At 36.8% G+C, this 24,106-nt stretch overlaps 1 protein-coding gene across 1 annotated transcript; it reads left to right on the plus strand.

Moving 5' to 3' along the window:
• Window positions 1-772: 772 nt before the first annotated feature.
• Xxylt (Xyloside xylosyltransferase) lies at window positions 773-22,242 on the plus strand. The gene is made up of 4 exons (XM_071680814.1): window positions 773-4,365; window positions 7,549-7,731; window positions 8,909-9,140; window positions 13,653-22,242. The coding sequence occupies exons 1-4, from the start codon at window positions 3,910-3,912 to the stop codon at window positions 13,916-13,918; spliced, it is 1,137 nt and encodes a 378-aa protein (XP_071536915.1). The 5' UTR covers window positions 773-3,909; the 3' UTR covers window positions 13,919-22,242.
• The last annotated feature ends 1,864 nt before the right edge of the window (window positions 22,243-24,106 follow it).

Here is a 24,106-nt window from a genome sequence, read left to right on the forward strand (position 1 = left end):
AAATAACATGACCCAATCAAGGCCATCTCAGCTGAAAGAAAAAAGTTATAGAGAATAAAGTAGAAAATTGATATGATTGAGATTTGTTAGTCATTTTGGTTATGAGGATTATCAAGTACCATCTGACCTCCTTTAAAACTCTTAGGATTATATTGTTAGGGCCATTCAGTCTATTTGGATTGATTTGGTGTGAATACTTTGGTATTTCAGTTCTTACTTTTTCACATTTAGTCTTTTGTCATCTGAACCTGGAAAATTTTTGTGCTTGAGGTTACATATATTATGTTAAACTTTCAACGCAGAGGTGAAGGATTTATTTGATTTGGAATCAATGTCATTATCATCATCACTTCTTTTTCTATGTACATTTGTTAGTAGACAGACTGCATCTTTTATGTTATTTTTCTGTCATACATACTTGAAGACTTTCTCGAGTTGATTTTAATGTTCAGTGAAATAAAACAGTTTCACGTTTTAGTGTACTTTGTCTTATTGTTTTTTATGTTCCATATTCTCATGAATACTTGATCAGCTATTTTCTGATGACAAAGTTCTTCGTTTTTTCTTATGAAGAATTTATTCCACAATTTTGATTTTGAAAATGCTCCTCATCCTTTCCACATTACTAACATCAAGGAGATTTATCCAGTTTCTGTTGCTAATTTCATGCATCCTTTTCTCAAAGTCTGATATGCTGTAATTTGGTATCAATTTGTCATTGTTAATTTTAAATCATGTATATACTCTGAACACTTCTTTTCCACACTATCTGAGAGTCAAACACCATCTTCTGCAGTTTTTCTCAGGAGTTTGCCACCAGAGACATATCCAGATACAGCAACTGATTCACCTCCCATAACCCCTTTACCCAGCATCCTGTAGACCCTCCTCTTACTCTAAGAGCCACACATTTATCTTCATCACTTTCCCGTCCATGAATAGGTTAAGAAACATTTGCCCTTCTCCCTTCTTACTTATACACATGCTGTACCCTATCAGCAAAAATTTCACATTGCAATTAGTAACTTTCCATTTGCCCCATGTATTTATAGAACTTTCCAAAAGTTTTCTCTCTCAACCCTATCCCACACCTTATCCAGATCCATGAATGCTATAAAATCAGGTAATACAATTCCTCAGCATATTTTCTGACAGTTTTCTTTTGGAAAAAGTGTAGTGTGATTAAGGCATTTATTATCATTGATCCACCTTGTGAAAGACAATAGTCATCAGGATCAACAAATACAGTTCAATATGATGAATACCACATATGATGAGATTTTAAACTAAAATTTCACAAAAGGCTGAAATTTTTACTAAGTGGCAAATATTTTATTCAAAACTGGAAATATGTTACTGTCAAGAAGTTGTTTACCTAGGTTAATAACCTTATGTCCTAAAAACTGATGCCACGGATTGGCATAGGATGATCAATCAAGAATTATTAGCCTGTAATCGTGTCGTGATTATTTCAGGCTCATCATCATCATGAATTATTTGAAATACACTTTAACGTTAGATTTTTAATGTCCTAGTTTCTAGAGTTAGGTATGTCTGTCTAAAACTGTTATAATGTGAGGACTGACAGAGGGATACAAATACACAGGTAACACAACAATACTATATTCATATATTCAAGAACAGTAGCTACCTTTCATACAGGAACATTAAGAGTGAATTGTTGCCTGGTCCTTTGATGTTGGCACAGGAGTGAGCAGTTGCCAGGTCTCGTGATGCTTCAACAGGAGGAAGGAAGAACTGACAAAATCACACGGTGCTGTAGTGGGACAGAGGCATTGCCAAAGTCCTATTGTTGTACTGTATTACAGGGAGAAGGATGTGATGCTGAGTTCCCATGGTGCTGCTGCAGGAGGGAGGAGGTGCCAGCCAAGGTCCCATGGCAGTACTGCAGGAGAGAGAGTGTTATCAGGTTTCCTTGATTTTGCTGCAGGGGACAGGAGATGAAACCAACGTTCTATGGGGTTACTGTTGCAATGGTTCAACTGCAGGAGGGAGGAGGTGTAGCCAGGATTCCATGTGTGTTAATGCAGTTGGGCGGATGCATGGCCATGGTCCCATGGTTACACTGCTGCAAGAAAAAGGGGCTGCATAATTCCCAGCGGTGACTGTAGACTTGTGGCTATCTTGATGTTCATAGTTGGAGTGTGAAGATCATGGCAGTGATGTGTGGCTTATAAGGCCTGCTAATCTTGCATGTGCAATCCCCTGGTTTTGCTTGGCACGAATGCTACCCACACCATCTAGTTGTGAGTATGAAAACTATGTTTGCATGTATCATATGGGGTGTGTGTTACTTAACTGCACTCCTAAACACAAAAGTACTGCTATGACAGTAACTGAAATGTAACTTTTAGACCCTAGATATTTTTTTTCATGATGAATAACACTTTATGCAAAATTGCATAAAATCTACTAAAAAAGAAAATGGTTATAAAGTAAGGTAATAGAATACTTTTGAGCCAATTATTTATTGAAAAGTATTGTAATTAAGGCATTTATTATCTTTACTATCAAATTTATGAAAAGGGGAAACCCTTCTTTAGCAAATACAGACCAATTACAAAATCAATTAACATATAGTCACCTGTTGATATTACCCCTGAAGATTATTAACATGACCACTTTAGTGCCATACGTAGTCTGCACAGCACAATTGTAATATATGCAGAGAGGTATATTGTCCTGGAATTATTGAGAATAACTGAAAATGATAAACTGCTTTTGATTCATAGTTAAAATTTGATGGCTTTAATGACCCTGACAGATGATAGACCTGAGGCACAAATAAACCAACAAAGGAAATGGTAAAAACATACTTAGTTATTGCCAATGACGTATTGAAAAATTATGAATGTAAAAGTTTATATATGTTCCTCATGTGCTTATGTACTTGATTCTGGACGTGTGCCGCAGATCCATGCCATAGTGGCAAGGACATGCAGCAAAGCTCACGATGATAGTGGCTAAAATAATGCCTGAACAACATAGAAAGGGTAACAACACCATAAGAGAAGGTAATGGGTGGCATACAGTCATATGTGTGAGTATGAATTTATTTTAGGTAACAGTAGGTTCGGTACTAAGAGATGACTTTTTTGTGATAGCTAGTAGGGAGTCGCAAAGACAGCCACCTACCAAGCAAAGTGAGGAAAAAAAAAGTTGAATAATTTTCTTAGGTTACAAAAGTTTAGTTAGATACTTTAGGTTCACTATAACTATTTTCGTTTAGTGTTGCTTATTCTTTACTTGTATAGGATAGGTAAAGCTAGGATTGTTTGTCTTGATTATGATAAAATGTTGTCTTAGAAAAATCTAAACTAGACTGTAACAAGGATAGTAAATTATCAGCATATAGCTATCTAGCTTAAAATTTTATGTACAATGTCACGAACTTTGGGTATGATGACGTAACCTTTGACAATTCCAAAGGATCAAATTTAAGGCTAGGCCATCATACAGAATGACCTTCCCATTATCTTGAATATTTTGATGAGCAAGAGGTTTTGTCATGTTTTCTGCATTAAATATTTAGGTTCGTTATCTTCTTCAATATTGTGTTCGTCATCACTTTCCAGGTTTTCATGAAATACAATAATACAAACTTTAAGATGAATAAAACTTTCAAACTTGTAGAAATCTCAATCAATTTCCTCTAATAATATACATTAAATAAGTGAATCTATATTACAGATTTTTTAAGTAATATGGATCATTCTTTTGAAGAAATTATATAGTTTATATATATAAAAGGAGGATGTTAAAATGTCATGATAATCCGGGAGGGCTGCAGACGAAACACTTGTTCGCTTTGTTGTATAAACACAAGATCGAGGAAGGTGAGGGAGGTTCGTGGAGGCGAGCGGCCAACCTTGCCTCCCTACCCTAGAGATGCTACTACGGGTGCGGTGTTTGGGCCAGGCCACCATCCTCCTCGTGTTGGCCGCTTGCGTCATATTCATAATGGCCTGGAGGGACGTGAGGTCCCTGGTGCCTCTCCTGTCGCCAACATCATCGCCAGAGGCATTATTAAATCCCGGTAAACTGGTAGACGTGGGCTCAGGCAACACCGACCAGGCCTTCCCAGAGCAGGAGGTGGCTCCCTTGGACCCCCGGGAGAATGATTTACTCTATCGTCCTCCTCTGGACGTGGTGCTCATCTTCACCCACGCTAGAGAGAACTGGCCTCTGCAGAACAAGCTTCGGGTGGCTGTCGGGTCCCTCCTGAGGGCTGCCTCAGCGCCCCTCCGCCTCCATTTGGTCACAGAGGAGGATGGCTTTCACACTGCCTCCGAGATTATCACTCAGGCTCAAGCTGCGAACCAATTGGATTCAAGATACGTTAAGGTAAGTTCTTTCACCCACAAGACTTGCTGTTATCCTTGTCAAGATGAATGTAAAAGTACCAGTTTATTTAGTAATCATAACTACCTTTGGAAGTCGAGAACATTATCTCGGAAAGCAAAAATGGGTATGTTTGAAGGAATAGTGGTTCCAACAATGTTGTATGGTTGCGAGGCGTGGGCTATGGATAGAGTTGTGCGCAGGAGGATGGATGTGCTGGAAATGAGATGTTTGAGGACAATGTGTGGTGTGAGGTGGTTTGATCGAGTGAGTAACGTAAGGGTAAGAGAGATGTGTGGAAATAAAAAGAGCGTGGTTGAGAGAGCAGAAGAGGGTGTTTTGAAGTGGTTTGGGCACATGGAGAGGATGAGTGAGGAAAGATTGACCAAGAGGATATATGTGTCGGAGGTGGAGGGAACAAGGAGAAGAGGGAGACCAAATTGGAGGTGGAAAGATGGAGTGAAAAAGATTTTGTGTGATCGGGGCCTGAACATGCAGGAGGGTGAAAGGAGGGCAAGGAATAGAGTGAATTGGAGCGGTGTGGTATACCGGGGTTGACGTGCTGTCAGTGGATTGAAGCAGGGCATGTGAAGCGTCTGGGGTAAACCATGGAAAGCTGTGTAGGTATGTATATTTGCGTGTGTGGACGTATGTATATACATGTGTATGGGGGGGTTGGGCCATTTCTTTTGTCTGTTTCCTTGCGCTACCTCGCAAATGCGGGAGACAGCGACAAAGTATAAAAAAAAAAAACTACCTTTGGATACGGAATGACTTTGCTCTACGTAGTATTACGAAAGTCAAAGTATAGAATAAAAACTGCAGACATGATTAGGAGTAATATATTTTATTCAGCTTTATCATCTATAATAATAGTAAGGGTTGTAAAGACCAGAAAAGAAATGTTAATTGTACCGCCGTTAGCATTGAAAGTTGGATGACTTTATTTTGCAATGCCGATATAGTTTTTAGAGAACATGCTAACACTCGTGGAACATAATTGTGTGAATTATCTTTCTTAAGTGATAAAAGGTGACAGTAACGAGAAAGGCTGGGGTCAGTTTATATAAGAATAGGTAGTACACGTGTGAAATATCAACAGAAGCTTGTAAAAACATCATCTAATACTTAGAATGGGTAATTTATTGGAATGAGAGCATGTCTCTTAGGTTTTGGATCTTTGTTATGGATTTCTTGTTTCATCTGTAAAGAATTATTTGAGTGGCCTTTTATTTTTACCCATATATATTATCTCACAATATCTAGTAACTTTTTTTTTTTTTTTTTTTTTTTTTTTTTTCCAAAAGAGGGAACAGAGAAGGGGCCCAGGTGAGGATATTCCCTCAAGGGCCCAGTCCTCTGTTCTCAACGCTACCTCGCTAATGCGGGAAATGGCGAATAGTATGAAAGAAAGAAAAAAGAATCTAGTAACCCAATAATGGGAAGGTAATGAGGGAGAGAGTTGGCTAGTTTTGTGGGCTTTAGGCCCATTAACTACCAAGGGTCATTAAGGCCATCAGCATCGAGCTACATCCACCAACCAAATAATCTTGAACACCTTCACATGTTAGGGATACTTTAAAGATCACATATTGTCGCACTATGCATATGGCTTGAGAGGGAAAATGTGGGTTTAGATGCATAGCAGATATGTCCTACTAAGTATGAAAATACCGAATTAAATCCCTAAACAAGCCATTGTATAATTTTGAGTGGTTCACATATGTGTTGACAGGAAGTGCATATTATGATATTCATGAGAAACGTGTTGGTGGCTTAGTCCAATCCAGAACAGTACCCTACTGATAGAAGGACTAAGCAAAGTATAATGACTGAATAGAACACTTGTCTGCTTATCTAGAAACTATTGTCGACAATGAGACTGTGGTAGTCAGGGCTAGCATGTAGCATCAGCTGCAAAATTGAGCTACAAGGACAGTAAGGTAAATCTGTCAGTTCCTTGCCTGTAAATATCATAAATTTATGGATTTCTTCTTTTGAAAAATATGTAGACATTGTGAATAGGTATCAGTAAAGTGAATATGATTGGTTAGACTTCAATGTTAACTTAGATATGTGGGCTTTGAACTCAAGTAACCTGCTGGATCAGAACAGAAGTATAGTATATCTCGGACCTAGATCACAGTGTCAGGTAGATGGTAACATCCAGAATCAACATCAGGTATGCTTGAGTAAAGTTTGTAAAGAAACAGAAGTTTAGTTACATTAATTTGTTTGAAATGAACATGCCACTGTATTTTGTTTTATGTTGAAGGCTCCAGTCACGAACAAAAGTCCACATCAAGGCTGGGCCTTAATGGAAATATGGAGAAAATTATGAAAGGGAAAAAGAAAAGACAATGGAAAGTATTTACTAATTTTGGAGGAAGTGAAAAACCTGTCTTTTAAAATGTGCCAGGTCATAGTTATTGGGAAAGACATGAAAAGGTTGAGAGTTCCAAAGTTCCTTCCTAGTTTTATAAGTAGATTTTTTTCTCAGGGCAGTTAATTGATATCATTATATCTTTGCATGTACATGTAGTGTCATCATTATCACTAAAGTTGAATATATACTAAAATGATAAACAATTAACTTCATACTGCAGTATGGCTCCTACATGTGTTCTTTCTTGCCTTATACTTTATTAGGAAATCTCATTATAGTTTTACAGGTCGTGTATCAGTTTTGAAACCATTTTATTTGTTTTTAAAGATTTGCACTTAAATTAGTCCAAAGTATATTCATTATCAAAGAATTACAGGAGGCTTGATATGCATTTTAGGCAAAAGAATATTTCAAGTGAATCACATCATGCCTTATGGACTTAACTCATTCAAATGCTTATTTTTTCAACTGTAGATTTTTTTTCTACTCACACCACCTGCTATAGCTACAGTGAGAAATTTGTTTGGATAAAGATACATAGAAGAGTATCCATACATTTTTTGTAAATTCAGCTGATTTTAATTTTTTTCTACTGGTTATTTCACATTTGTAATCCCTGATCCAAGGAACTGTGTTGATTTACCTATTGTACTTTCTTCTCTTGTGAGTTAAAACATTTTCTTTAGGTGAATTTTGAACCAATTCCTTCCAAAAATCTGAGATGATTGTAGATAAATCATTGTAAATGGCTGCAAAAAGTAGTGTGTAACAGCTACATTTATTACTGATTTTTTACACAGCTTGTTTATGTATCAGCTGATGACTTCATTCCTGAGATTGAAGATTCAGTAACAACGTTGCAAGATTTCTTTACCAGAAGAACAAATGCATATTATCGAGATGCACTGTTTTTCTTCTCACTTCACTTGCACAAACTTCTTCCAGGACTTGATCGTGTTATCCTTATGGATATTGATATAAAGGTATGTTAGTATATTAAAAGTGTTTTTGGAATAGGTAATCAGTTCTCAACTCCTGCAGATGAGTAACCAGCAGACATGAATTCTTGCAGGAATTCACAGCTTTGAATGATGCTTCATTCAGATATTTTTCACATTTTTTTTCTAGCCAAATCTAACCTTAGCACACATTGTGAGATCTCCTGTAAACTCAGTTCTGCCTGTTTGCAAGCTTGAATAAATCAGCAGTTTTCTGGTTCTGGGGATATTCCCTCTTATGTATCACACGGCTTAAAGACAGCATGTAATTTACTTTAAGAACAGGATTCAGAAGTATAATCTTTTATTTTGAAAAGTGTGTTCATTTCATTTATAGGAACTTAAGGACAACATAAACCTCTTATTTTTCATGTGCATATGAGATTGCTGTAATTTGCCTTCTGTCAGAGTGTAACATGTTGCAAGAAATTTTAAATACTAAATACCAATACTCAACACTTATCATGCATCTCTGTATTTACCACCCAGACAAGAAGTGAGGTGTTAGGAGACTGCCTGCTTTTGGTTACACTATGTGTGAAAAGTCACCTTCAACAAAGTTGTATCATAATCAGTAGCTGAAAGGGATACAGTCTTGTTGAGAAACTCTTCACTCCAAATGTGTCCATAATTTTCTTGCTTTTGATTACAGCACAGGCTTAAAGCAGTAGGAACCCCATAAAATGGGTCCTCAGTTTGTGTAATTACGAACAGAGGTTGTATTGCTAAGTTCCTGTTATATTGTGATGAAGATGGTCGTCATCAGTTAGGGCATTTGAAATTATTGTTGAGCAGACTTAGAAGCCTGGGTCTCCAGCTTCATCTCTTTCATTCCCTTGAGTGTTGAAGTTTAACTCACTGGATTTAGAGATGGATACATTTGCAACTTTTGGATATTTAATAACTTTTACTCAGCTCCAAGTTTTTGGAATATATATGATGAATGGCAGAATTTCCAACTTCCAATCTGCAACAGCAGACTGGAAGCTGTTGTGGATTTTACCTATATATGTTTTTGTGTGAGCAAGATAGGTTTTACAGTGGATGCTGCTGCTAAAATTGGCTATGACTGCATTTTTGAAAAACATTGATTCCTCTTGTGCTGTTGCAGGAAATAGCTTTTTAGTTGTAGTGTGGTAAATATAATATTTTCTAATTGCAGGTCAAAGGTGATATAGCAGAGCTGCACTCCCATTTTGAAAGGTTCACCTCAAGCAATGTGATTGGCATGACATTAGAGCAGTCACCTGTGTACCGCCACTTGCTCTCCGTGTATCGCAAAAAGCATCCTAACACCACACTAGGTAGCCCACCGACCGAAGGGGGATTTCCTGGTTTTAACAGTGGTGTTGTTCTTGTTGACATTGACAAACTAAGAAAATCCCAGGTGATAAGTAAGTAGATTGCTTTACTGTCTTGTATTTGGTTAGAGTGAATGAATTCATATTTTGTGCATGACAGATCATTGCATGATTTGATTTTCATTTAGTTTTGTTGTTCTCCATTATTTTGCTTCCTTACTTAGAGACAGGTAGTATGTTTGGGAAAATGAACATGGATGTTCTGACTCTAAGTGAAACAAAACTCACAGGGAAAGGGAATAATGGTTTGAGAATGTACCAAGGCCAAAATCTAGAGTTAGAATTAAGGCAAGAACTAAGGAAGGGTTGGTACTTCATTTGAGAGAGTTGTGGGAATGTGTGAAAGAGTGTAAGGAAATTAGACCCAAACTGATGTGGGTAAAAGTAAATGTGGATGGTAGGAAGCAGATGACTGTTTGTGATGGTAGCAAGAGGAATGAGAGTTGGTGCATAAGTAATTTTGATTAGAGGGATCAAGTAATAGTGATGGGTGATCTGTATGCAAGAGTAGTTGATGCAGTAGTTGAGGACATAATTGGGGGGTGTGGGGTACCCATTGTGAATGAAAATGGTGAACAGTTTGGGGAGTTGTGTGCTGAAAATGACTTGTGATTAGAAATACTTAGTCATAAAAGAGGGACATACATAAGTAATCATGGGTGATTGGGGTTAATGTTAAGCATACACTATTAGATCCTGATTGATAGGCATGATGAAAGACTTTTAGATGTAACTGTTCTGTGAGAGACTGCTATTGGGATGTCCAATCACTTCTAAGTGAAGACAAAGGTGAAAGTTTGTAGAGGCTTTAGTAAAAGAGAAAATGATGGGTAGGAAGAGGGTGCTTGGAAAAGATTTTTTGAGGAAATCCAGGACAGATTGGATAAAGAATGACTAAAAGTGGGAGTAAACAAAGTTAGAGAAGTTGATAAGGAATGGGAGGTATTTAGGGATAAAAGCAGTGCTTACATGTGCAAGAGAAGTTGTGGGATGGACAAGATGGGTTGTGGGTATTGGAGAAAGGATAGTGAGTGGCAGTATGAGGAATTTGAGATGTTATTTAAAGGGAAAAGAGGGGTATATGGGGATTACTTGCAGGGAAGGAATTGAGGTAATTGGGAGATATACAAGAGGAAGCAGAGGGAGATGAAGAGGAAGGTGCAGGGCTAAACGAGAGTTGGGATGAGAAAGTATCAGCAGATCTCAGGGAGAAAAAGAAAATGTTTTGGAAGGATGTGAGTATTGTAAAGAGAGCAAATGGTAGGATCAGTGAAGAGAGTAAATGAGGAAATGGAAACAAGCAAAGAATAGTCAAAGAGGAGATGGAATGAGAATTTTGAAGGATTGTTTAATGTGCTAGATGATAAGATGGCTGGTATGGGATTTTTTGGAATATGAAGGTAATCAAAGCAAGAGGGTCGTGACGAGTGGTTTGGTTCAAAAAGAACAGCTGGTGAATGCATTACGTTAGATGAAGTGTGGCAAAGTGTATGGGATTGCAGTTGAATTTCTCAAGAAAGGGGATGACCATGTCATTGATTAGTTTTTAGGATTTCCAATTTATGTATGACTTAAGGTGAGGTGCCTGAGAGTTGATTGGAATACCTGTATAGTACTATTGAATAAAGTCTTGGGGATAGATGTGAATGCTTGAATTTCAGAGATGTAAGTTTGCTTTCGGTGCATTACACATGACAGCTAGAGACTGTGTGTGAATGAATGTGGCCTTTGTTGTCTTTTCCTAGCACTATCTTGTGCATGCGCGGGGGGAGGGGGTGCCATTTCATGTGTGGCGATGGGAATGGATGAAGGCAGCAAGTATGAGTATGTACATGTGTATATATGTATATGTGTGTGTATGTAAATGTATGTATACATTGAAATGTATAGGTATGTATATGTGCATGTGTGGGTGTGTATGTATATACATGTGCATGTGGGTGGGTTGGGCCATTCTTTCGTCTGTTTCCTGCACTACCTTGCTAACGCAGGAGACAGCGACAAAGTATAATAAAAAGAATTTGAGTTTATTGAGAGTGTTTAGTAAGTTGCATGGGAAAGTGATGATTGAGAGGGCTGCAAGTGTGGTAGAGGATGCGTGGATCAGGTGTTTGCTTTGAATAACGTGTGTGAGAAATCCCTGAAGAAAATGGATTAGTATGTGGCATTTATGGGTTTGGCAGAAGCATATGATAGGGTTGATGAAGATGCAGTGTTGAAGGTTTTATGAATATATGGTGCTGGAGGAAAGCTATTAGAAGCAGTGAGGAGTTACTGTCAAGAGAATAAAGCAAGTGCACAAGAAGGAAGAGAGACAGGCGGGGACTTCCAGGTGAATGTGGATGTACAACAAGGATATATAATGTCTCTGTGGCAATTTAATTGTTTATAGATGGGTTAGTGAGGAGGTAAAGGCAGTTGTGGATGAGTGGTCTTGGAAAGTAAGTCAGTTGCCGTTTGCCAATGACACAGCTTTATTAGCAAGTTTAGTTGAGTAATTGCAGAAGCTGATTTATGGGGTTTGAAGAGTGTGTGAGAGGAGAAAGTTGAGAGATAATATGAATAAAAGTAAGGTTATTAAGTTCAGCTGGGAAGAGGGACAGGTTTGTTGAAGTGTGAGTTTGAATAGAAAGAACCTGGAGGAATTGGAATGTTGTAGATACTTGACGGTGGAAATCATAGTGGATGGAACCATGCAAGTCGAAGTAAGCCATGGGATAAGTGAAGGGGCTTTGGTCCTGGGTGCACTGAGGAGTATGTGGAAAGAGAGGTCACTGTAAATGAGGGCAGAGATGGATATTTTTGATGGAATAGTTGTCCTAATAATGTACGAATGAGTGGTGTGGGCCTTGGATTAGAAAATATGGAAGAGGGTAAATGTGTTGGAGATGAAATGATTAAGGACAATATGTGGTGGGTGGAGTATTGATCGAGCAAGACATAGGTGTGATAGTAAGAAGAGTGAGTAAAAGATGGTGTGGGAGTAAGAAGAGTACAGAGTACATGAGAGAGCTGAAGAGGGTGTGCTGAAATGGATTAGACATTCCATTGTAAAGCTTGATGGTTTTGCAGATGAAGCCTTTGTGACTGACAGTGGCTTTACATCCAGCTATGAAGTTAGCCAGCCACTTTTTTTGTTGTAATGGAGGGTATTGTTGAGGGATTTTTGTGTCAGGTTGTATCAGGGGTCAGTTAAAATGCTTTGTTGATATCTATTGCAACTGCTACAGTTAGGGAGGGGTGTTGTGATTTGTTGAAGCCATTTAGGAGGTGTTTAAGGTAAATGTGCAGTGTGGTAATGGAGTGATTGGGTCTGAAGTTATGCCAGAAGGTCCAGGAAATTTTATATGTATGTCTCCATACTGTTAAAGAAGGTGTTTAAAAGATTTACTGCATTACTACTTAGATGTCCATAGTATATATTCAGATACCAAAAACAGTTTATTAACTATGGGGCTGGTCACCAAAAGAACAACACTCCTTAATTCTGTGTGTATACAAAATGCTAGTGGGCAAAACAATAATCATGGCCACTGAGTCAGCTGTGAATATGATGTCAGTATATGATAAATTTTTGGATTCTCTGACACAAAGAGTTAAAAAGAGAAATGAACTTATTTCAAATAAACAGTAAGCCTATCAGATCCTTAATTTTTGTTGTATGGTTGGCCTGATAGCCTTAATGCATAGCCATAAGAGGCTTTGTTTCTTCACACATAGGAATTTCCACCCTGTTATAACTGCATACTGCCTCAGATGTTGTCTTCTCCCTTTTGGCTTCCACTGTCTCTTTTCAAACCCCTTGATCTCTAGCTTGGTTTGAAGAAGTAAGTTCCCTCTCATACCCGAAATTAAGGAAGGACTGCATTTGACCAGTGATGCCTTAACTGGAAAGAAATAATTTGATTAAGGGTCAGTAATGAATTTCATAGAAATTGGAAAGTTTGTAAGACAATGCAGGCAAGAGGGGGCAAATAGGCATGTTTTTAAAGGTCAAATAATTAATTGAAAATTTTTGAATAGCTAAATGTTTAAACAAAATGTGTATGCTTGTAATGGCATTTGCTGAATGGTCTGCTTACTGAGACATTCACCCTGCAAATAATTATTTAAGATCATGATCATATTGTTGAATTAGGGTATAGTCATACAAGCAGATTCACAAGTATTTTAAGATGTGGCTTGAACTAGAAACTAGAATGCTAACCAAAGCAGCTGCTCACCACCCATGAAATGAATTCTGCATACTCTCACATCACTGTCTGGGCCAAGTTTAAAATCTTTTTGATTTATTGCTGCCACTTAAAGTCTTCTCCATTATGGCAGACAACTGAAACTTGAATTTGAATCCATAGTTTTCTGGGGGGCATATCCAGCAATGATACAGCTGTTCACCATGATGAAAAATGTACTTCTGAAGTGCATTGTTATGTTGTTGTTTTGTCCACCAGCCTTTCAGAAGAGTCATGTGACATCACTGTTGACATCACATTGACTGTCCCTATATACTTGAAGTAATACAAGAAGTGTAATTCTTTTCCACAGGTGGGTATCTGGTAAAATCGAAATTGATAGAGAAGACAAGGTACTACAGTTTTCAGGGACACTTGGGAGACCAGGATTTGTACACTCTTATTGCATTTGACTACCCTGAAGTGTTCTACACTCTCCCTTGTGGTTGGAACCGCCAGCTTTGCAGCTGGTGGAGAGACCATGGTTACCATGCTGTTTTTGACCAATATTTTAATTGTACAAGTGAACTGAAGATTATTCATGGTAACTGTAAGACTCCAATTCCTGATGATTTATGATAGTTGAAAGGTGAGGATTGCTGATGTGGCAGGGACCATGATACTTTATAGTGGACCAAATATGTGGATGATGTAAATGAAAATGCTAATTTTATAAAGTTCATCCTCATTTATTGTGTCTTACCAAGAAATGTCTTCAGGTTATACTGCTAAGCTAGGTAAGTTAAAAAATAAAGACATAAGACTCTTTCTCATCTTACATCTTCTTGTACAGAATGCTTGAGAACTGAGTGTTTGTTGAAGTAAACTGGAGTATTTTCCAGAATTATGTGCCAGCCAGTTGGAAAACGGAAGATTCATAGTACAGTGCAGAACATTTAGCACCATATAAGTCTTTATCTCAATTTAGTAAGAAATGTGTCTTTTTGTTTATTTCTATTTATCTATTTATTAGTATTTATTCATTGCTGTTATGAAGGGCTCTCTCTTTAAAGAGGGTGCCAGCAAGGTTGTTAGTGGCCTTTTCTATCTTTTTTTTAGCTGTTCATGAACTCACTTAAAGAAATTCCTAAGTAAGGAATGCATTGAGCTTGTGAAAACAGCTAAATGCATGTAATGTATGCTTCATGTAATGAGGAGGTAATGAGGATGAGCATTTTCACTTTACAGTTAAGACGAGGAATGATTGGGATGAAAAAAAGAGGAGTTTGGGCTTAGGCACCTTAATGGACCTTAGGCCCAGGGCAGTGATTACCCCCCTTTGTCCCGTTCAGGTCTGTTTATAATTGAATGTGAATGTTTTGGTAAGGAAGATCAGATCACTAACAAAAAAAAAATGATATAATTGCAGACAAATATCAAGGCTTGTGTTATTGCTATGTGTATGTGTTTTTGAGTTTTAGCTTTTATGGCCCATTATGTGTATGTGGAACATTACATCTGCATCTCAGTATCTGTCTTTATCTCTGTAGACACATTCTCATTGCATGATAAGTCAAGGACAGTATATGTATTGAAACTTCTTACTATTGGCACAGGTACCTGTTCTGGTTATGGATGTGACAGATTGATTAGATTTTGGGTCACTTGGGTACATACACTTCGCTTGCATGTGAATTATTTTTGTAAGTGCCATAGCTCAGGAGTGCTGAACAATGGGAAGTTTAGATTTGTAACATTCATGTTTTAAGCAAAGACAAATATCATGGCATACAGATTTTTTATTATTATTATTATTTTTTTTTTTTTTTTTGTGGTAGGATAGGCATTGCAAGTGCCTTTTGTTAAATCTAGTTGTAATAATTTTACAAATCGTTAAGTAGTTATAGGTTTATGATCATTGCAGCATTAGGTTTGCAAGTCATTATGGTCTAAAAGGTACACATGTCATTGTAGTAATAGGTGTACAAGTCACTGATGCAGTGAAAGTTATACAAGTTATAACACAGTGATAGGTTTCCAGGTTATCATTTAGTATAAAAGTGGTTAGAATTGGTGGCCATATACCTGGGATGTTCTGAAAATTGAATAGTTTTCGATAAAAAGTTGACATTATTGAGGCATAGACACACTTATTTTTTTGTTATCCATAAAGATGTTCAGGTTACTAAAAGTATCAGAACTCAGGTTTGAATCACTCCCAAAAGCTTCATCATTATAAAGGAATTGTAATTACAAATTTGGGAGTTCATATGGTTTCAGATTATATATTAGTCTCCAGATCTACTGCTTTAACTGCTTTAAGCTTTAGGAATATTATGAGTGCTTGGGCCTGTTGCAAGGGAAGTGACACCTCAGATTTTGTGGTTTTAGTGGCATGTCAGTAAGAAAGCTTTATTGAAAAATGAGAAATGAACATTCATTTGCTATTGCCAGCTTTTATGAGTATCAGGATGTGATTCAATAACATTTCTGAAAATATGTACAATTACCTAGATCCCAAGCCATGAATCAGATAGAATAAGTTATTGCCGATTATTTGCATGCATGCTTGCTTCTAGTAGCATTTTGGAATGGAGACTGAAAGGTGAAAGAAATTCCTGCATATTCCTTTTATGTTTCATACTATTCTTTTTTTTAGTAGTGGACCTTATTTATTGCTTTTTTATGTATATCCTACTTGCCTATATATTCTCTTTGTTATGTTTTTCACATCATTGCACTTCCATGGTATATTTCCAAGTCTTCTTCCAAATGAGCTTTTATTAACCCAAAATTGTGTTGTGACTGGGTTTGAAGCTTCATGCAACCATTATTTATTATGTGTAGGTACCTTGAATGAAAAAGTGGCTTGTGATGTTGAACTGCAAATTGCTGCAACCAAGAACTGAGTGTGGTTTATACATTAAGAGGGAGTGAGTGATGGTGATGGATGGAGCATATTCTGCTTAGCTCAATGAAAATTATCATAATGAATGGTTTATTAGTTATGAAAGTTCACTCTAATTCATGAGATTATTTTCTGAAGTACTTTTATCTCAGACTTAAAAATTTGTTTATGCAATGCAAAAGGTCTATCTTAAGCATCATTAACTTAACCCTTACACAGCAGCTGATGTCAATTTATGTTTTCTTATGAAATAGCACCCAACACTAGTAGATATTTTAGCTTCTTCCACTCATTTTTGACTATCCAGCTGACTTATCATATTATTAATGCTATACAGAGGCCTCCTACATTGCCAAGAAGGCATTTAATTGAACCAGGGTATATGGGTGTATATGTGTATATATATACACATAAATGCCCATACATGCACATATACATACATACATTCTCACAGGAAATAGCAATGCTACCTCTTTCTTCAGTGAGGTAGAGCGAGGAAAACACAAAAAAGGCCACATTCGTTCACTCTCAGTCTCTAGCTGCCATGTGTATGAATATATATATATATATATATATATATATATATATATATATATATATATATATATATATATATATATATATATATATTCATACATATTCGCCATTTCCCACATTAGCGAGGTAGTGTTAAGAATAGAAGACTGGGCCTTAGAAGGAAAATTCTCACTTGGCCTCCTTCTCCATTCCTTCTTTTGAAAAAGTGAAAATGGAAGGGGAAAATTTCCAACCACCTGCTCCCTCCCCTTTTAGTCACCTTCTATGACATGCAGGGAATACTAGGGAAGTATTCTTTCTCCCTATCCCATTATTTTAATTTTCCAAAAGAAGGAACAGAGAAGGGGGCTTAGTGAGGATATCCCTCTTAAGGCTCAGTCCTCTGTTCTTAATGCTACCTCACCGATGCGATATTTATATTTTTTTATTATACTTTTTCACTGTCTCCCGCGTTAGCGAGGTAGCGCAAGGGACAGACATATTCGCCATTTCCTGAGATTAGGGAATTTTTTCCCTGTGCCATCTCGACTTTCATAATGACCATAATAGAAAGATATATTTTATAAAGCAGTGTATATCATAACACCATTAGATTATATTATAAAGTTTTTTAGCTTATTAAAGGAAGAGCACAACGAAGCAACCCCTACATCCCTTTCCCCCTAAAAAATACTATATTCACTATGCATTAACAAGATCCATTATACTTGAGTAACATGAGTGCCAGCACAAGGAACGTGAGCAGGTATTGTTTATGTTAAATCCTTGTATATGAAAATTGATGTTTTGAATTGTTATACCATACAATGAATATTAGTATTAGTGATTATGCCTCAGTGTTTGTGAACTGTTTCATGCATTCTCCAGTTTTGATAGAAATTAGAGGTGTGATTTGGTAATCTTGAATCTCCTGATACCTCTTCATTTACTCATTTATAGGACTGATTTTTATATTTCAGGTTATTATGATTGATATTAATTTTGCTCAATGTTTTCATGTCAGCTATATCATGATTTCAGAATAGGATGAATGGGTAAAGAATCTTTCCAAATATTTGTATCTTTTATTTTATGTTCAGAAAATTATGGAAAATATTATCACTTTTTTAAGGTTGATTGATGATATATCATATTCTATGTCCTCTTCACTCTTAAATGGTGAGTGACATTGCTACCATGAGAAGAGTGATGTTGCTTTCATGCACTGACAGTTTCTTTATGTTGAAATGTCATTTCAGTTACTGTTTATGTACTCAAAAGTGTTTTGCATACTTTTGAATCAGTTGTATATATGTATGTTTTTCTTTATTCAAAGAATTGCATCTCATACTTCTGTTTGTACTTACAATTGATACTCTCAAGATTATATTTTGCGTATGAGGGAAATGTCTCTGTCTTGGTTTGTCAAAAGAACAAAATACCTCAAGATTTTTTTTGAAGCTTTCACATATATAATGAACCTTTATTTGTATGAGACCCAGGCATATACAATTTTGTGTTCCTGGAAGATAATGAGGTGAAGTTAATGTACAAAGTTCAAGTTTGCATGTTGCAGTACTTATTCCAGCTCCAATGTATTGTGATAATACACTTGATGGATAGCATGTGTACCATGACTAAAATTAAGAAGGTAAAGGAAAGAAAGATTAGGCAGATTTGTGATATGAAAAAGTTACCAGAAAGACTGATGGGTGAAAGCTCATTAAAATTGTGTGGCCATGTAGGACATACAACTGATAATGAGTTGATGAAGTAGTTCTGTGGTAGTCTGATTGAAAGTATGAGAAGAGTGAAAGCAGGTTTAGTGAGTTGATGCAAGGAGAATGGTTGTTGATCATGAACAGCGGAGGCATTTTGTGTGTGAAAATGGAAATATGAAAGAGAACATGAGCCTTCTTGGATAAACCATGTTTGTATGGAAAGTGAATAATTAAAAAGTGCTTCAGTCATGTGAAAGATGTGAGTTTAGTTTAGCACGCTGAACATGAGGACAGAGATGAGTTAGCTGAGAGAGAGATCATATGCTTTTGATCTACCCCTAATGGAATTACAGTTTAGGAAGACTGCAAGGTCAGACCAGTGAATTTTGAGTACCTTAGAAAATGCAAAATGAATAAAGTTTAAACATCTGTGATCTAAGACAGGTATTCCATTAACGTATTTTAGAAACTTTATATGTTTGAGAACTCACTACATAAACTTTTACAAAGTGAACCTGATCAGCCAGGCTGCAGTGGGGGTGTACACCATAGACATGAATGAGTTGGTTAACCAGCAGAGTGGTAGTGAAGCTTAGCCCCAGGGCAAGATATAGAGGTAGAGATGAGTCTTGACCATTGATATAAAGGGTGTCTTTGATAGTAGTCGAGAGAATTAGAAACAGACTTAACAAGATTACTCATATCTTAATTTTAGAGTTTTGACATGGATATGATGCACTCTTCCAAATGTACAAGTGTGTTGTGCAGAAAAGTTAAAAACGTTTTACTCAGTGTTAGCCAGATAGAAGAGGACAGTTAGTAGCAAAGCCAACAATAAACTAGTTGGGTATTTTCAATTAACCCTGCATTAATTGCAGTCCAGGCAAATTTTTGAGTAATTTTCTTCTGTACACATGTAGTATATGGATCATTTGCTTCCATTTTAATTTCAGAGTTCTTGAAAGATGTTCTTGGAGTGTGAATAAGGACCATGTTGAGGGAATTGTGTGCAGGCTTTGAACTTATCACTGAATGAATACATCTAGTTGGATGGCCTTGAGGCTAGCTGTAAGCACCTTTGTTTTAGTTACTATACAGGTGCAGTTTTTTTAATTGCATTTGTTTTTGTTCTGAAAGAGTATGTTCTTGCTGGGGCAGAAGTGTTTTAAAATCTTTTCATTCAGAAAACCGAGTCGAATCCCTAGATTGAATCAAAATTCAGAGAAGTACCTCTTCATGACATTTTGAAGTCCTCACACTAAATGCTTACAGTTAATTTCATGTGAAAGCTTCATTTTCATTTTGGTAAAAAATGCCATACAAGCATTAATTTTTTGTAGAGAAGCTTCAGAGATTTTACTTACAATGATCGTTGGAAATCAGCAACATTTTGAATAGTTTAACTGCTAAGGAAAGCAGGGTTTTCCATGTTAATTGTGTAGAAGAATATAATGTTAGATCAGCTATATGCAGAATGGAGAGGAGTAATTCATTAAAAAAGTAGATTAGGGTTGAAAGTATTATAGTGGAGCACAAAAGAGAGTGGGTAATGTATAGAACTATGAGATAGTTGAGACAGAGACTGAATAAGGATATGAATTTTTAAAATGTACTTTTGAGAAAAATAAAGCAAAGGGTAAGACCAAAGATGACATGGGAGTGCAAAGTGGAAATTACATTTGTACAAGGTGAGAAAGTATTCACCTTGACTACCTTGAAAAAAAAAATAACTTATACCTTATGGGTTTATAAATAGTTAAAAGTTTTATTTAACACTGAACCCTTATGTAAGTTAATAGTTACCATTTTATCACTTTAACTCCTTTGGCCTTGCAGTGATTTAGTATTTGTAGTCTTGTGTTACCATGTGGAGATGAAAACTTGGCCATTTAAACATCTGTGGCTATGAAGCATATTCCATTTATAAACTTTAGAATGAACTTTGCAGTACTGGCTTATTCCCTGAATTACCTAGAGTGGAGTACTCAGGGTTAGATTGCTCTTATTCGTAAGCTGTAGTTTACAAGGTGTTTTCTCTCAGCGGACAGTGGCAAAGATATTAAATTTTCAGCCACAGTGGAGTTTAGTTATTATGGTTGCATCATATAAATGTTTCTAAGATCACCTGAGATTTTATATGGTTTCAGTATACAAATATAGGAGAATTGTATATTATTTGAGTATTCTTTGTATGCTGCATGTTAACCTTTCTGCAGGAATTAAGGGTATTATGTTTTACAGTTATTATTAGTTACAACTAAGTTGTGGTCAATTCTTAGCTTTCCACTTTTAGATGTTACTTACCATGAATTGAGTTATTATAATCATTGTTATTGTTGCTTTTATAAGTATAATTTTTTTTACTGATTGAAGTGTAATATTTGTGTTGTTATATTTGAGAGAAACCTTTTTCTTGTTTATATATGCTCAGAGATCATGTATGCAAGATGCTGTAATCAGGTATGATATTTCCTCTTCACTTTTATGCAGTATCATTAAAATGCTGTTTAACATGTATTGGTCAAGTGCACAAATTTGTTGTGCCCTTTCATTGTTGACAAAAGAGTATCATTATTTTGTATCAGTTCCTGCTTGCCCTCCCCCCTCTCAATGAGGTAGTGCCACAAACAGATAACAGAACATTAGAGTTCTGAAGAATCCTTGCTTAGCTTATCCATCTGTTCCCCTTTTAGGATGTTAGTAAGGAAGGGAAGAATTTTTTTAGTCTGCTACTCCTTTCCTTATTACCTCCTATGTCATACAGGAGGTATGTGGATATCATTCTTTCTCCTCTGTCCCCAGGATAAATGTATGATGTCACATATTCATAGCCCATTAGCCCTTTCATCATAATTTTTTCCTAACACTAAAGCAGTATCATGTTACCTGAGATGGGAAAAAATTTTAGAAGAAAAATTAATACTTGCCATGAAACAAGACATTTTGAATATCAAACATGAACAAGGGAAAAGTGGAAAGGTATCATATCCGTAATGTAGTATACATTCAAGAGAAGTGTCATAGCAAAAGGACAAATATTAGGGTACATCAGCCCTATGTTCAAATCCTGGTCAAGGCAGCCACTCCACTGTCTACCCCGCTGTTCATCCTCCCTAAGGGTCTCATTGATGAATTAGATACCTGGCATGGGCTAAGGTGTTTATGTGTGGATATATACAAAAGAGTAAAGACATGGTACATATAAACAAGGTGAAGATATGGGGCATCTCAAGTGTAAAACTCTCCCTATAATGCAGAGACAACGACGACACCTTTCCTTAGATGAGTACCATAGCACTGAAAGGGTTAAAGGGTTATTCAGTTAATTTCTTGGCTCCCTCTGTGTGGTCTTTTGGTACTTTAACCTAGCTAGTCAAGGCAGCTTTAGAAATGTTCAGGAGATGAAATACAAGTGTTGATTTTTTACCTTAGGTTCCCTCAAGCACAGTCGGATGTTGTTATAATGATATTGTAGGCTTATCCTGCAGAGGTGGATGGTTGTCAGATACTGAGATACATTAAGCATGTTAATAGTTACCTGTCCACTTATTTAGTAGACAAATGCAAACGGATCTTGCTATTGGCGTAGTCAGCATAGATTGTGTGAAAAGTTGATAGATCATTGCCATTAGAATAGACAACAGACAAACTCTGGGCATTTGGAATCTGATGAAATGTTAACCCTGAAAACTGTTTATATTGTATGTGATCAATATGTATGAGTCTCCAGAATGTGAACTTTGCTTTTTAGTTATCATTAGGTTGAAAACTAGTACTGTTATATTGTGACTATACATCTTCCAATAAAGGAATTTTTTTCATTTTAGCCTTTTTCATAGCAGCTAAAGATGATTAAGAATGGATTTCCTTAATACAGCAGATTTCATGGTAAAGAGAGAGAGGTGGTTAGGAATGAAGAGGTGAGGCAAGGAAGGAGTGAATTGGACTGCAGTTGATTTTAAGAAAGGTGTGACATTGCTATTGAGTCTTTAGATGCACTTTTCAACATTTAAATGGCTCAAGTTAAGGTACCAGAGGACTGGCAAATGTTTGCATAGTGCCCCTGTATAAAGGCAAGGGGTACTTATATGAATATTCAAACTTCAGAGGTTTAATTCTGTTGAGGGTAACTGGTAAGATGTATGGGAAAGTGGTGACCGGTGAGCAGCAATATGGCTTCATGAGTGACAGGGATATGTGGACCAGGCATTTACTCTCAAAAATTTTTGTGAGAATACTTGGAAAAAGATATGGATTTGTATGTGGCATATATGAATATGGAGAAAGCATATGACAGAGCTGCAGAAAGTGCTAGTAATATATGGTGTGGGAAGAAAGCTACTCAGTACCATGAGGACTTTTTCCCAGGAGGATAAAGCCAGTAGGATGGGAGAAAGGTGAGTGATTGTTGGTGAAGGGTCTACATTAAGGGTGTATATTGTTGCAATGGTTGTTTAATGTGTTCACGGATGAAGTGGTGAGAGAGACAAATTCATAAAAGGGAAGATCTGCAATGTGCTGAGGATGGAGGGTCCTGGGCAATGAGTCAGTTGATGTTTGCATGTGAATTGTCCTTGGAGGTAAAGGAAAAAAAAGCTGGTGACAAGGTTTGGGAGAGTGTGTGAAAGAAAAAAGTTGAACGGTGCTATGAAGTAGAGTAAGATAATGAAGTGCAGCTGGGTGATGAAGAAAGATATTTTGAGTATAAGTCTGTGTGGGGAGAACCTGGAGAAGGTAGACTGTTTTAGATACCTGTGTTTTAGATACCTGTGAGTGGAAAAACCATTTGAATGAAACAATTGGTGCTGAGTGAGTCATAGGACATGAGAAGGTGCTGAAAGTCGTGGTTGCACTAAGGACTGTGTGGAAGGAGAGGTCAGTTTTAAAGGCAAGGATGAATTTGTTTGAAAGTATAATAGTTTTGAGTGTTATGCAGATATGTCTTAGGCCTTGACTAAAGACGAAAGGAAAAGAATGGATGTGTTGGTGGTGAAATGCCTGAGACTGATATGTAGTATGAGATGGATTGTGTAAGAAATGTCAGTGTCAGAGAAAGTTGTGTAAGTAGAGTTCGGAAAGGACAACTAGGTGTGTTGAAATGGTTAAGACATATGGAGGGGGTAAATGAAGGAAGACTGATCAAGAGGAGAAATGTGTCAGGAGAGGAGAGAGCAAGTGGTAGAAGACTAAAATGGAGACAGAAGGATAGAGTTGAGGTTTTGGGGCATGAGGGCCTGAACATTTCAAAGAACAAGAAGAGTGCATTGGATAGACTGAATTGAATTAATGTACTGTAGCATATGGTATAGTATATAGTATATTTTTTCTGTGAATTAAAAGGGCAAAATTTGGCTTTTGAAAGATTCAGAAACAAGGGCAACCTGAGTGTGTTGGGAGGTTTCCCAAACAGACAAAATTCCTTGGAGGTTAGGCTCAACGAAACAAGAACATTCAAGATATAAATGAGTAAAGAGAGAAGAGTTGACGAGGAAATGGAAAAACTGCATTTTGAAAAGGAGTAAGTTTTAGCTTTTAGGAAAAACAAAAGGTAGAATGTTAAGTTGCCAGTATAGGGAAAGAAGCGGACTTAACAGCCCACTCTTAGACTGTCAAAAGTCATAGAGTGATGATATGGTGAATTGGCTTGCCTATGAAGTCTAGCTAATGGTGGAGGCACACTAA

Source organism: Panulirus ornatus, chromosome 32 (genome assembly GCF_036320965.1).
Source record: "Panulirus ornatus isolate Po-2019 chromosome 32, ASM3632096v1, whole genome shotgun sequence".
NCBI lineage: Eukaryota > Metazoa > Arthropoda > Malacostraca > Decapoda > Palinuridae > Panulirus > Panulirus ornatus.

Coding starts and splice junctions, on each gene's coding strand:
- Xxylt (XM_071680814.1), top strand. CDS start 3,910: ATGCTACTACGGGTGCGGTGTTTGGGCCAGGCCACCATCCTCCTCGTG. Junction 7,732..8,908: donor TTATGGATATTGATATAAAG/GTATGTTAGTAT, acceptor TTCTAATTGCAG/GTCAAAGGTGATATAGCAGA. Junction 9,141..13,652: donor AAGAAAATCCCAGGTGATAA/GTAAGTAGATTG, acceptor TCTTTTCCACAG/GTGGGTATCTGGTAAAATCG.